At 35.6% G+C, this 15,559-nt stretch overlaps 1 protein-coding gene across 1 annotated transcript in view; it reads left to right on the forward strand.

Moving 5' to 3' along the window:
- The window catches only part of ZMPSTE24 (zinc metallopeptidase STE24), a 33,338-nt gene extending 19,606 nt beyond the window's left edge, over positions 1 to 13,732 (forward strand). Inside the window, exons 7-10 of the mRNA XM_025051812.1 lie at positions 3 to 151; positions 6,531 to 6,635; positions 9,310 to 9,453; positions 12,099 to 13,732. Of these exons, the coding sequence (XP_024907580.1) occupies positions 3 to 151; positions 6,531 to 6,635; positions 9,310 to 9,453; positions 12,099 to 12,323 (623 nt within the window). The 3' untranslated portion in view covers positions 12,324 to 13,732. The remainder of the gene's footprint in view (positions 1 to 2; positions 152 to 6,530; positions 6,636 to 9,309; positions 9,454 to 12,098) is intronic.
- Positions 13,733 to 15,559: the final 1,827 nt, after the last annotated feature.

Here is a 15,559-nt window from a genome sequence, read left to right on the forward strand (position 1 = left end):
TTATGGCTTCTTCAAGAACAAGCGAATAGTTTTGTTTGACACTCTACTAGAAGAGTATTCTGTTTTAAACAAAGACATCCAGGAGGAGTCTGGCATGGAACCCCGCAATGATGGAGAAGGGGACAGTGAAGAAATAAAAGCTAAAGTTAAAGTGAGTTCTTCTTTTCCTAAGAGACTCTGGTTTAGTTTTTATAAACATTTCCTGGGACAACTCAAAATAACATCAATTTTTGTGTAGTGAGTTTTGAATTCAGGGAGACTGTCAAATACAAACACCATGGCCCCTTTATAATTCTGGTATTTGGGAATGATTGTCACTATTATTACATGCTAATAACTAAACTACCTTTTCCATAATGTACACATTAAAATTGGAAGCATAAGATAGGAAAATCCTATGAATATAAACTATCTTTAAAACAGGGACTTTATATGTATTCCTGATGCCTTTATGATCAGAGAATTCCCACAGACAGAATAAAGAGGAGATAAACATATAATTTTTAGCTTCGTTGAGACATAGTAATTATAGGCTTTGGCAATGGAGAGACTTGGATTTGAATCATGGTTCTGTCATTTAGTAGCTTTGTGTCCTTGGGTACATTATATAATTTGGTTAGTTTTCTTTTGTTTGTTTAATAGATATTTATGAAACATATAATCTGTTCTGAGATATTTTGATTGGCACTAGGAATACAAAAGTAAAGAGGCATACATAGCTCTCAAGGAACTCATAGTTAAAGGAGGAGAATATGGTAATTGCCAGAAGGAAGCTATATAAACTGGATGCAGTGAGAGCACTAGAAAAGACATTTCTTAAATCTGACCTGAGAGTCTGAGAAGGCTTTTCCTGAATCCTTTGCTGGTGCTGATGAGCAAAATCTAAAGTATCAAGACTACATGGGGAAGAGGGAACAATGATAATAAATGGCACAAATTTAATCAGAAAAGTCACCAGTATGTATATATGTGATGTGCCATTGGCTTCGGTATCATTCAGAGATGATTTTGGATCTGTGCAACTCTGGGCAAGTAAGGTTTTCCAAATCTTTGGTTTCTTAACTAAAAGATGATGCCAGCAGGATTTTTCACCTCAGCACTGTTGACATTTGGGCCAGATAACTTTTTGTTGTGGGAGGGTATCTTGTGCATCATAGGATGTTAAGTCACATCCCTGGCCTCTCCTCACTGGATACCAGCATCAGCTCCCCCACCCAACAATTGACAACCAAAATTGTCTCTAGAATTTGCCAGATATCCCTGGGGCAGGGACATATGGGGCAAGATCACTGCTAGTTGAGAAACACTGGGCTAAGAGATGCTAACCTTTTAGAGTCATGAAGATTAAACGGAATAATACATGTGAAGTACTTTGTAGTTCATTTTATATATTCTGAGTACTAGAAAATAACTCATCATTTGAGCATCTGTTTTGACCCTAAAAAGATGGTCTAGTACAGTGCCTAACCTGTTATAAATATGTAGATGGAACAAAATTCTCTGATGAGGTTAAATAGCATTGGGAGAGGCTTAACTCCTTTGATTGTGGTTTGTTTTGTTTTTTTTTTAAATGAGGTTATTCTGCCAGTTAGGATATTGGAATAAAAGTCACTTTGGTCTTACCAAGAATCATAGGATTTAAAGCTAGTAAGAGATCTTAAGATCATTCTACAGCGGAAAACTGAAGTCCAGAAAGGGTAAGCCAGTGACAGACAACATTGGGGAATCAAACAAGTTCAGTAAGTCAACTTGCTTAAGAGGTATCCACGTACAGCGTGGATTACATTATAGCCAAACCTAGACATTAGATAGTGGTCCACTAATTTCAAGCAATGGAATGAAATTACCTACCTTAGTATCTTTGAGAGCAGTATTCTTTGGCTTAAATCTTTAAAAAGATTGGGCTGAATGGAGTTTAAGTTATTTTCCTGGTGTCTTGAAGAGCCTGCTTTATTTTGTTGATAATTACAAATATTTTAGCATCTATGTATAAGTTACATGATGAAAATGTATTAGACATAGTCCTACCCTAAAGAACCTATAGTAAAGGAGACTAAATATGTACACAAATAGCCCATTGTTTAAGGCACAGTGTGGTAAAGATTGTGAGTGGCTGAAATAATGTGGCTTTTAGAAATTAGTAAGTTAATGCAGATCTTAATGGTCAGACAGATTTCTTAAGAGAGAAGATACTTGAACTAGACAGAATTTTGACTTGGGGATGGGCTTTTTCATGTTGAAGATATGAATGAATAAAGCTATAGAAAAATTACATACTGGCTATTCTGAGACTGATTAAGTAGATTCTTATAGATGGGGATATAAAGGTAGGCCAGGACTAGTTTGTAAATACTTCTTTCTGAAGACTTCGAGTAGTTGTTTCCCGTGGCCTGGAAAGTTTAGATTGACTTGGTTAGAGGCCAAAGCTTGTTTTAGGAAGGCTAAAATTTGGTGGCAGCATATAGGATAGAGCAGAGATTGGCAGGGAAGCTAATAGGGCCTATTGTATTAAGATATCCAAGATAAACATGAAATAATGAAGGCGTGCACTAGAGTGAGAGGTCAGAATAAATGGAAGAGTCACGATAAAAGATGGATTTAAAGCATTTGGTCATCACTATTATGGGGAGTGAAGGAGAAGTCAAAGATTGACTCAGCAGCACTCATTAACTGTATTACTTTCCAGTGCATGTACCACTGGTGAGATGATTTTAGATAGTTTATCAGTATTTTAGATTTGAATAGCTATATATTAATGTATATGAGGAAAAAGATAAGAACGTTTCATAAATGTTATCATTTAGGATAAGGTTAAGTTTTTAAAAGTAAATTGGTTTAAAGAAAGATATTAAGTAAATAATCACATAGAGAATACACAGATGTGGCAAAAGTTTAGGAAACAGTGATTTATTCAGCAACTGCTACTGATCGCCTACTATGGTTTTAAGTCTGCATGATGTAGAGATGAAGTATTTCATTTTTAACAGAAGTTCAAGGAAGAAAACTAAAGTTATTTGAAATCCCTCCTCTTAGAAGTAACTACTATGAACATTTCGATGAATGTCCCTATACTGGCCATTAACACTTTAAAAGATGTCTAGGGAACTTACTGTCTGGAGTAACCCTTGAGGAGACAAATGGAGAACATAATTGGGACAACCTGTCTCAAAAGCAGTTTAAGTAAAAAGAAAATTAAAAGTATATGAAAGCTGTATAGAAAAGCTGCCCTTTTGTAGAAGAAAACAAGTGTTTCCCCAGCAGGTGCTCAGGTTAGGTGAAAGTTTTCCCAGCTGATAAGTATAATAGAAAGGGCACACGCTCCAAAGGTGTGGATTGGGGTTTTACCCACAACTTATTAGCAAGATGATCTTAAGCAAGACATTTTAATTTTTCAGCTTCCTTTTCCTCATCTCTAAAATGAAGATAATACTTTTCATCCTTCCCAGCTTGGTGTTGTGAGGATCAAGTGAATCAGTGTGTGACTTTTATAAATATTGCTATAGAAAAGTAAAGATGTGTATTTTATTTATTTTTGTTTTTTTTTCATGTGAAATGTGTGTGGGAAGAAAAGAAAATCCAGTTCTGCCTAAGAATCTACCACAAATAAGCAAGTCTCCTTTTTGTAGAAAGCTCTCTCATTCCATATATTTGAATATGACTTCAGTGTAGTTCTGAATAGCTTCCTAAACCCACACGTCAATCAAAAGACAAGAGCCTCTGCACTCTAATAGAGAACTGGTTGTTTTATAAAAGAATTTATAGTTCGTATTGGGAAGCAGATAACTTGTAAAAATGGAAACCTAAAGACTGTTAATTTATATAGAATGAGGTTCATCATACTTGCCTTATAGAAATGGAGATTCATGAACTGTATGTACAATACCTAATATAGTCAATGTCTGGTACGTAGGCCATTAGTGAGTAGGAGCTATTAACATCATTATTATAAAACAAAAAGACATACTTTTGCTTATCATAAAGTGATAGATAAGAGGGTTAAAAAATATCTATGACAAAATCATCTATATCCTACTAACCATAAACATCATACTATATATATTTGTAGTCTTTCTAAAATTTTTTTTTTTCATCATTTTCCTGTTTTTGGATATATGGGTTGTTTCCCATTTTTTTTCTGTTAAAAATATTCTTGCAGTGAATATCTTTGTGTGTAAATCTTTAGTTGCACCTCTTTTCCTCCTTAAGATAGATGTCTATTAGTTGGTGCTCTAATTCATAACTCCCTCTTAACGGCCATGTCCTGAAGGTACAGGTGCATGTGTGTGTCTCTTAGCCATTTAAGGAACTGGGTTAGTTACCTCATTTTTTTCTTTCTCTACCAAATGTACTCTGACCTAAATTCTAATATTTGAAAGGAAAAGATAATAAATGTACATACTATCTTGTAAATCTCTCTGATTGATCCCTTTTTCTCATGTATCTACCCAGCTTTTCTTTAAGTGGTCATGTTCCTTTAAAATGAGGAATCGGTAAAGGAGGGGAAAGTAATAGAATATCTAGATTCCAGTAAACTTTGCTTCCCATTAGGTTGCATTTTTCTACTAAACTGTATAAAACAAAATCAATTCCATGTTCATCTGTTTTTTTGTACTTCACCCTTTTAAGTAGCTGGAGTTTTTTTCAAAACCTTAAGTCTTCACTTTCTAAGATCTATATTCTCTAATGTTACAAGTATAATATGTCTCCAGTAGATCAAGCTGGTATATTATTTTGTTGAGATCTTTAAATCATTGATATTTTATTTGCTCGATGTTTCAGTTATTGAGAGAGGTATCTTAACATCCTTTATTATGATAGGTTTGTCAGGTTTTCTTTCAAGATCTGAAAATTTTTAATTAATATATTCTGTGGAAGTAGTATTAGGTACATACAAATTTAGAGTTAATTTATCCTCTTGGTAAATTGAACCTTTTAGCATTCTGTTGTGACTTTTAATAATACTTTTTTCCTTTAAGTTGATTTTGTCTGTTATTAATATAGCTATACCACCTTCTTTTGGTTAATGTTTACTAGAAGTCATGTCATCATTTTACATTTTTTAAAAAAATTATTGAGATAAAATTCACCATTTCAACCATTTGAAAGTGTAAAGTTTAGTGGTTTTTAGTATATTCATAATGTTGTGCAACCATCACCACTATCATTCATTCTTTTACTTTTAACCTTTTAACATCCTTATGTTTTAGATATCTTGTACATAGCATAGCAATGGATTTCGTTGTAATGGCTGTTTTTAAATCCAAACTGACAGTCACTTTTTTTTTTTATTGACAAGCTTAGCAAACCCCCAGTTGAAAGGTCCTCTTCTTTTACCCTTTCCAGGGAGAATAAACTTTCAGGCTTCTGCCAGGATGAGGGAGGAGCAGTTGCCTTTTGGTGTGGAGTTGGAGAAGGAATCTGGAGTTTTAACCATTTCTCAAACAGCTCTCACCCAATTCTTATTTTAGTCACCTCATTCTTTTCCCCCAGTTCCAGAAGTACATGACGCTGTTAATTCCCAAGCCCTTTGAAGACACTGTGGTGTAAATCAGGCTGCTTCCATTTTCTCCACTACTGGCTTATGAGTCAGCCTTCTTTGGTCTGCTTAGTCTTATCATTTGTCCGTCTGCTTTTTTGCTTCCAAAATGTCACTGTTATCATCTCTACTGTTTCTCCCATCCTTGTGAGTTTATATCTTTAAAAAATATATAGCCATTGACTATAGTTTGATTGGAGTTTTTAGAGGGAATAAAATTAGATGTGAATGTTCTTTCTGCCATCTTAACTTGGAAGTCACAATTTTTAAAATGGCAATTCCTGGTGTATTTTTTGGAGGTCATAAGTGATATGTACTTATTAGTGAATAATTTAGAATATAAGAAAGATAAAATAAACATCACTGTAATTATACCACGTAGAAAAACTGCTAACATTTTGATATAGTTCCAGTCTGTTTTCTATATTTGTGTATTTCTGCATACACATTCACATTTTTTTGTAATTAGAATCATACTCTATGTTTTTAGTTTTGTTTCCTGTTTTCTTCACCTAAGAAACCATTATGTTAGAATGTAATCTTTGAAAACATTTCTAATGGGTGTATAACATAACTATTATTTGACATTATCTATCATGAGCAGTTTCCCATATCAAAACATAATTTTTGAAAACAAAATTTCTAGTGGGTTTATAATATGGCTTTCATATGACTTTGTCATTATTTATTTAACTATTGCCCTATTGACAAAGATTTATATGTTTTCCACTTTTTTTCCTAATCTAAATTAGACTGTAAGCTTCATGAAGTCAGAGTATGTCTGTCTTGTACATGATTCTATGTTTAATGCTTATTAACCCAGTGTCTAACATGGAGTGGTTCAGAGAATGTTTTGTTAAGTGAATGAATAATTTTGCACAAAAGTCTAATTGTTTCCTTAAGTTAGAATCTAAGAAGGGCTCTTACTGGGTTAAAAGGTATAAACTTTTTAAAAGTTCTTGTTAATGTATTTTTAATTTGTTCTTTGATTCAGAATAAGAAACAAGGATGCAAAAATGAGGAGGTGCTTGCTGTACTGGGCCATGAACTGGGACATTGGAAGTTGGGACACACGGTCAAAAATATCATTATTAGCCAGGTAAGTTTGGAGTGACATTTCTCTTTTTATGGCATGGTAGTCAAATGAGAACTATGGCAGGCATGAGAGGTCTTATAGTAGAGAGCTTAAGACGGATGCTATAGCCAGGCTGCCTGGCTTTACGCCATGGCTCCTTGACTTACTACCTGTGACTCACTACCTACTTGACCTCAGGCAAATTCTTGAACCTCTCTTTGCCTCCATGACTTAATTAATGATAATACTTCATAAGACTGATGTAAGAATTAAATGAATTAATACATGTAAAGAGTTTGTAGTAGTACCTGGAATGTGGTAGGTATTATAAAATTTATTATTGTTACCACTATCATCATTACCACCTGGGTTACTCAGCTATGGGAGCTGTAAGGTCAAAAGGCATGAGCCTAGATAATTTGGACATTAAAATGCTTTTTAAAAAACATCTTTTTCTCTCTTAAAAGTCATTATACATCTTTTGAAAAGAAATTGGAAAATGTACTAAATATAAAGAAGAAAATAACAGTTGCCATAACATTCCTCCTCTGGGCATTAATAGCTCTAAACCTACAGAGTGACCACAGGTTGCAGGCTTTGGGTGAAATAGCACTATTATCTTGTTGACTGGTTCTGAGCATATGTAGCTTTAACTGAGTCTTAAGTGGGACTTTATACCCTTCTAAAAGACCAGCTGATTCTGGGTGCTGGATTACATGGGTAGACTTGTGAACCCCTATAGGCATTTTCTGGTGGCTTACATCTGTAGGTATAAAAATGAGTTCCTTGGCTTGAAGCTATGTTGTATGGGTACATGGCAGTGAATGAAACATTAAATAAGTCCATATCTAAGTTCAAAGTAAATATTGTATCAAACAAGGAAATCACTGACCCTTTCGTGAAGGTGGGAGTCCAATGAAGTTAGCCTACCATGATCTGCTGGCCTGGTCCCTGAGGTGTGCTACCTCATCAGGGCTGGGGTTGATTGCCAATTCTGATAGCTTGAGCACCTGGTAGGAGCCAGTGGGGGGATGTCTGTGTTATTGATTAATGCATTGACTCCATCCCTGTCACCTTGGCCACTTGGTTCGTGACCAAGTCCTCGAGTGCCTGGGGAAAGAGGCTGGCTAACGTCCACAGAGCAGACGTCTTCTCCACCTGATCCCTGAGAGCCTCCTCTGCTATGGGACTCTTGGTGAACATTCACATTAGACCAAAATATTATCATTCTCAGGGCTAATTTTGGAAGTTTTTCTCATCTCTCTTTTCCAGATCTCCCTGTTAGTCATACTCTAGTGTTTATTCCAAGGCCCTGATCATCCAGCCAAACCATTAGTTGTCCACTGCCAATTAATTAGTATATAATAATTAGTTAGTATATAATCATCTCAGGCCCTCTCTCCTACCAGTCTGAGTGCGCGATGAGGTAAACTGCTTAAAGTTTCTTACTGAGAGTATTTCTTTTCACCACTGTCTTCCAGGATGGTACTGTAATGCCACAGCAGTCTACTTTTAGCTAGTGCCAGCATATTAAGTGATTTGTAAAATAGCCTTAAATGTTTCCTCCTTAATTAAATAATTATAGGGAACGTCTCATGAGTAAAGGTCATTGAAGGGTGGCAGAGTATCAGGAGTTGGCATACTAAGAGTGTAAGCCACCTGCTCATTAAACTTCTGCTTTCAAGACTTTTTTCATTCCCACTGCTATATTTACCACTTATACCTGATGTTGGAGTTCTAAGCATACCACTTTCCTTGCTAGATGGATCAAAATAGCATCCAGTTCAGGAGGAGCAGCCCAGATTGTGAGATAATGATGTCCTATGGCCAAGAATCAGTCTCTAGTAGGTCCCAGGAGCAAACTAAAAGTTGTTTTTCAAAAGGACAGTGGTTATTTGATGGAAAAGGCATCAAAGCTTGTAATTCTAGGGGCCTTCACTGTGAGTGAAGTTTTCTCTTGGAGCTTGTTATATTGGATCCACTGAGTTATACAGGCTGAGTGGCAGAGCTGCTTGCATTTCATCCTGGGCCAGCTGGTGAGCCTTTTTATTCTCTGAGCCCCACTGTAAGCTGGCAGCTTTTTGAGTCACCTGATAAATGGTTTGGAGCAACACACCTAAATGTGGTATACCTCTGAGATCCTCATCTGCTAAGGAAAAAGAATAGTATTTGTTCTCCAGCTTTATTCCAGTACCCCTTTACTAGTATTTTGGCACAGACTTTTGATAATTTTTCTCTTTTATGTATTATTAAAGATAGACCTACTTTTTTCTTGGGCCTTTGTAACTATTCAGTAAAGCTCCAGTGGTCTTAAAGGGAATTCAAGGAATGCCTGTTTTCTTTGGAGCCTGCCAATCAACGTCGAGTGGGAGGCCTTGTGTCTGATTATGGTTTAGTGCAAACAAAGCCCGAATCCATTCTAGCTCTTTAACTTTTTACAAGAAGAAAATATTCTATAGCTGTTGATTACTTTAAACTGTCAATTATAGGAGGTTCTACTTAAGCCTGTCCTTAGAGAAAACTATATAGTTTATACCTTTGGGGAAATTTTATTTTTCTTTCTAGACTAAAAACTATGAAACTACCTAAACTTTTTTTTGGCCCCCATATTAACGCCATAATGTCTTATTCTAATTTTTTGGTACTGCAGTGAAATCAGCTCAGTAATAACTTAGAAATTTTGCGTCCTTCTTTCTAGATGAATTCATTCCTGTGTTTCTTCCTGTTTGCTGTGTTAATTGGTCGAAAGGAGCTTTTTGCTGCATTTGGTTTTTATGACAGCCAGCCCACTCTAATTGGACTATTGATCATTTTCCAGTTTATATTTTCACCTTACAATGAGGTAATGTATAATCTTTCAAGTTATTCACATATGTCTTGTTTCAAATCTAGAACCCCTAGGGTAATGAGAAAAGAAATAAACAGAACTATAGTTTTAACAAGGAGATGAAACAAAGTCTTTTAGTCCCTTGATTTACTGGCCAGTGTAAGACAGGAGCAGAAAAACCCAAGCCCAAATAAAGAAAAACTTGTTTGGGGGAAAAAAAAGTGAAGAATTAGACTTTAGTAGTATAAACTTTGAAATAACACATACATCAGAGACTTGGTGATGGAGATTAACTGTTGGAATGCTATGGCCTAGACCACATACTCACCAATGCTCAAAATCTGTGTGTGAGAGAGCAAGACAAATAATAATTGAGTATATGTATGGCTAGATAAGGGAGACTGTATGACAGTGTTCCTCTGATTGTGTTCTCTGACCACCTGCTTCAAAATTGCCTTAAGATCCCACTCCAGACCCTCTAAATCAGAATTTTGGGTACTATATGATAAGTGAAGTTTAAGAACCACTGCTTTGGGATTGCTCAGTAGTGGGGCTTCATACATATGATAAGACATGGATTAATGAGACTATTAACAAATCTGATGATGACAACATGTTGTAATATTTGATAAGACTTCCAAATTAAGCCAAGAAATAATATTGGGGAGCTTGAGATATCGCCATTCGGAATTATTTCTTGGAACAGATTGTAGAGTTAAGGTTTTAAGATAAATTGAATGAATCCTATTTGTTCATAAAAAGAGAGAGAAGGATAAGGCACCAGAAAAGAAAAATAGAGAGGAATAGATCATACTTGTATAGCATTGTCCCATAAACTAAACAGATTTTTCCGAGAACTGAGATATATCTTTAAACTCTAATATTTTAATTTTGTATTTTAACTTATTGAAAATATTTGTAAAATGCCTTACACAGTTTATTACTGCTTAGAAACTACAGACCACTTTAAAATATTGTCATTTCTGTCTTCTGTCATAGTTCAGTAATGCCTTAAGGATACTGAGCTATGTGTACTATTGAATCCAGACTGCTCTACTTTTTCAGCGATTGTACTATTTATTTATTTATTTATTTACTTACTTACTTATTTGTTTGTTTGTTTGTTTAACTAATTTTCTTGTCTCTTCCCTCACAGTCAGGCTGATAATCTTCGCTACTATTAACGTGACTTTCCATTACTCCACTATTCCTTTCTAATTTTCTTCTTTAATCTACCATAGACAGGAAAATCAGATAATCCTCCTTATTAAGTAAAAGTTACTAGATTCTGAGTAGAAGGGTCCTCTTGTAAGTAGTGTTAGTCTTAGTCATTACTCTTTGTGGCATCTAACTGGGCTATTCAGGGTTTTTTGTTTTGTTTGTTTCCTTATGTTGAGTAGTTGAGTTCACTTCAAAACATGTCTAAATAAATGTGGAGCATTAGAGTAATTTGAAATGTGATTAATCCACAGAGATAATTTTTAAAACCTTAGAGAGCCCTTAAGATTTGTTTTAAAAAGATTGGATATATAAAAAGAAAATCTTATGTTTAATGTCAGTGTTGAAGAGGACATGATAGGAAAGAGATTTTCCTAGGGAAAATTACTAAGAAGAGTTTGGAAAACTATATAAGAGCAGTAGGTGCATATTAGTATCTGCTTATGTCTTTATGTGTTATAGTGAGATTCAAAAAACAATTTGCCTTAGTATTGAGAGAGCGGGCAAGAAAGAGAGACACATACACATACCAGTTAATGATTCTATCCCTAAAAGTATATTCAAAATTTGAAAAGAAATTTCAGGCAGAATTCAGTTACTGAGTTTGAACATATCTTAGAAGGTAGCAAGAACTTTCAAACTTTGCTTTGAAACTCTTATATTTGCTAGCGGCAATAAGAGGTACAAATGAGAGACTTTTTAACCTTTTTTTGTTTTAATACTTAAGTATTTTAAGATAAATATCTATCATTCAACCTACAGTACTTCAGTATGCAAAGAAATTATTCTTTGGAGACTGGATATTTATTCTGGCAATGCTGCAGAGCTCAGAACATTTTAGAAAATTTAATTTTGAGATTGTCATTAAAAGCTATAGCATGTTTTTTAGAATATGCTCAGTAAAGGCTGTCATTATCCTTTAAAGGTAGATAAATGATCACGAATATTTTTTTAAAAAGAAAAAGAGTCTGAATATAAATTACCACGACTTCACTCTGACTCTTGAGGAAGGTGATGTGCATGGGCTTTGGAGTCCCTGAAAATTTCAGCACTACCACCTGGCTGTGTGACCTCAAGCAAGTTATCTTACCTCTCTGAACTTCACCTTCTTCATCTGTAAAACAGGAGTAAGGAGTAGTTTCTTTGCAGGATTGTTGGGGAATATGTCAAGTGCCTGGCTCATAGCAAATTCTTAAAACTTAGTAGTTTTTGGTAAGGGTAACATTCTTTGGATTTATATGTTTCTGGTGTGTTTGCTTGGGGGAAAAGGTTCAATTTATAATAATTCCCCATCCTAAGTTCCCTAAGTACTAGTGATCTTTCTTTGGGCCTGCTGTTTCTCTTATCCTGAGCTAAACTTTCTCTGCAGTCTTAGTTCATGAAATCTTCAGTGACAACAAAGAGTTGGACAGTGGCTAAAACCTTTTTATTTACTTTTTCAGGTTCTTTCTTTTTGCCTAACAGTCCTAAGCCGCAGATTTGAGTTTCAAGCTGATGCATTTGCCAAGAAACTTGGGAAGGCTAAAGACTTATATTCCGCTTTAATCAAACTAAACAAAGATAACTTGGGATTCCCTGTTTCTGATTGGCTATTTTCAATGTGGCACTATTCTCATCCTCCACTACTAGAGAGACTTCAAGCTTTGAAAAACTCAAAACAAGATTGAATTGCACAGGGTCTGCGACTGAAGATATTTCTGATTATTTCTGTCCTGGCAGCATGTTCCTGCTCTTGATGTTTTTAATTTCTTTTTTAAGAGAAAGTATTAAGTACAGAAAAGCCCAGATTTAAATACATTTAATATCTCATTTCAAAAATTATTTTAATAATTTGTTTCTTAAGAAAACACTGGATAAAATTTTAAGGGTTAATGTTTTTAAAGGCATAGTTTTATCTTTAATGTCAAATTTATCATCAGCTTGTAAAATTGTTTGTGAAAATAGAGAACTTGTTTTATTAACACACTTGTATGAAATCTGCATATAAGGTGTTCGGGGGCATATGTTTAAGAGAGGACATCCAACCTCTGAGTCCTCTAACGCAGAAACAGTGGTTCCGAATCATTGTGCTCATACCTAAGTTGAGACTTGTTTTTACTTTCATGCTGTTGTGATTTAACCTGGCCAATCAGTGTTTTAAATAAGGAAGAAAGACAATAATTGGTAAGGCTGATGTTATTTAAACGCGAGTACTTAGAAATATGTCCTACGGTTCTGCCAAATTCTCTGTTCCCTCTCTTGCTACACATGGATCAGGAATTTCCAGTAGTGTTTTGAAATTAGAAATTATGTACAGAATGTTCCAAATCATTGGGTTTTGTTTTTAAGAAAATCTCAGTCTTTATCTTGTTTTCCACTTGGTAATATGGTCCCATTAGGGGTAAACTAGTATTTTTCAAAACATTCAGCCTTTTCCTCATGCCCTTTTATCACATATATAATACATCCTTTTACTTACCAGAAATTGTCATATTGAACAGGTTTTGCTATTTTTACAGTGGTAGAATGTGGAAAGAAGAAGAAATGACATTTTAAGAGACTTAAAGGTGAAATACTGATGATTCTCTTATGATAATATAGGAAAAAATATATAGTTTTCTATCTCTTTCAAGGACAGAAGAGTTTTTAGTTTTTATTTTTGTAATTTTTATCAGTAAATCATAAGTACTATTTAATCAGGCCTGGTTCCATTTTTGAAAGTTACAGTTCTTGATATGCTAATAATTTTTCTTCTCAAAACAAATGTTATAAAAGCTTTCTTTTCCAGTTTTCAAAGCTGCGTGTTTGACTGCTTCAAAGTGGGATCAACTGTGCACCCTTGGTACCTGGCCAGAAAGTCTTTTGCTCAGCTCATATTTGGGTGATGACTTCACATGGAAGTATAATAAAAATAAAGATCTAGTTTAGTACTGCATTATTTATTTCCTAAGGCTAAAGAGGAGCAGTCTGTGATTTTATCCAGCATCCTTTATCGTGAATTCATGCTGTGATAACTGCCTTTCCTTCCTTCTGTGCCTTTAAATACAAATTTCAGTTCTGCACAAGTGAAACATTAAAAATTGCCAATGCAAATTAATGTACTTTGTCTTCGATTTGACAAAATTTGTATGTCATTTGTTACCCAACTATATATTTATTACCTAGAGGACTGAGTTGCCAGTAGTAGGTAGAAATGGCCCTAATGCTGGGTGACGTCAGCACCATCGCTGTGCCTCACAGTGAGTCTTCAGTGCCTTCCCCCTGCTCCACTCCAGAATGTTACCAGTTCTTGCTGGTGTTTCCTTAGAAGCTTCATTTGGAACTGTTCCTTCTCCATTTTCATAACCAGAATTGTCCTGGGCCTCATCTGCATCTTTGGTCTTCCTTACATGTGACAGCAGTAATTAGTTTTTTAATCAGATTGTTTTAACCTGGTCACCTACAATTTATGGGTGGCAGAGGCATAGGTATGGCCTAAGGATACTGGTAGCTTCCTGAGGTATTGACCAATCAGGGGAAGGAGTAGAGAGGCCAACCAAAAAAAAAATGCCACTTTGCCCACTTTGCAGGGGGCAGAATGAAGTAGATCGAGACAGGTAAAATAGCATGCCCTTAGCAGGGTTGATCTCTGAATCTAGGGCAGAGCCTCTGTTGTCTGTAGGTACTGCCTTTATCTGTCTTGGCCCTTTGCTCACATCTGAGAGCTACAAGTAAATTCTGCCTCAGTTCAGGATAGGAGCAGAATTCCTGGGATTGATTCAGTAATTTTAGTATCGATGATGGTTCCAGGTTGGCCTTTACCTTTACCTAGTCTGCAGTCCTCTGCTCTACCAGCTGAGCTATCATCGAAGGAGAGCCAGACTTTACCTTTATATTCTCATTGTTTCCCCTAATCCTTTATGTAGTATTCTTCTCCTTGAGGAAGCCGCCTTCTATTTGATCTTTTTCATTAATCTTTTGGCTTCTTCTGTACGTGTGTACTTTATGTAGCTTTGACTGTTTTGAGTGTTTTATCATCATTAGCAGAAAGCTTACTAAGTACCACTTGCGGGCCTTAAGTTCTGTTCTTGGTGCTATACAAAGAAAATTACAGAGAACTTGTATCCAGAAACTTATGATTCAAGACCCCTCTGAGTGTCAGCTACTGGGGAGATGAGAGACCAGCAAAGGTATCCAAGGACAGTGTGATGAGATAAGGGTTGCCAAATTAGACAACCCTTTATTCCCCAAAAATATGAGATGGCAGCTGTTGGTGGAAGTGGGTTTGAGAAAAAGATTTTATTTTTTAACATAGCAAATGGAGTTAATACCTGCTTCACAGGGTCTTGTAAGGGTGGCATGAGATAATGTTTGCAGGGTGTTTAGCACAGTGCCTGATAATAATAAGAGCTCAATAACTGATTAACACTGATAATCGTAATTGTTAATAACGATATTAATAATTCACCATAATCACTACGATATGGATAAGCATGAAAACAAAAATGTCTAACCCAGCTGGCGGTCGGGGTGAGGAGAGGATTGCTAGAGGACGAGGTCAGATTTTGAAAGAGGAGGAGGAACCAACCAGGCAAGGAAGGGCAGGGGGTATTCCAGGGAACAGCAGGCACAAAAACATGAGAACGTGGAGGCATTTTAGGAATTGCAAGTTAGGAGAAATGAGGGTAGAGAGGAAGTTGGGTCAGCTATAAGGGGCTGTGTGCCATATAATAAAACATGTGGCTGTTATCCTGAATAATGTCATTTAGCTAATATGTATTAGTTCCTGTTAAATACTGTATCTTCTTGTAGGCTCTCAGGGTAAAGCAGTGAACGGGACAAAATCCCGTCCCTTCATAGAGCTTACATTCTAGTTGGGGAAACAGTGAACAAATAGTATTTAGGGAATGAATAAATATTTGCTGAACAAATGAGTGAAAAGGAG

The sequence above is a fragment of the Pteropus alecto genome, unplaced genomic scaffold (genome assembly GCF_000325575.1).
Source record: "Pteropus alecto unplaced genomic scaffold, ASM32557v1 scaffold170, whole genome shotgun sequence".
Lineage (NCBI taxonomy): Eukaryota > Metazoa > Chordata > Mammalia > Chiroptera > Pteropodidae > Pteropus > Pteropus alecto.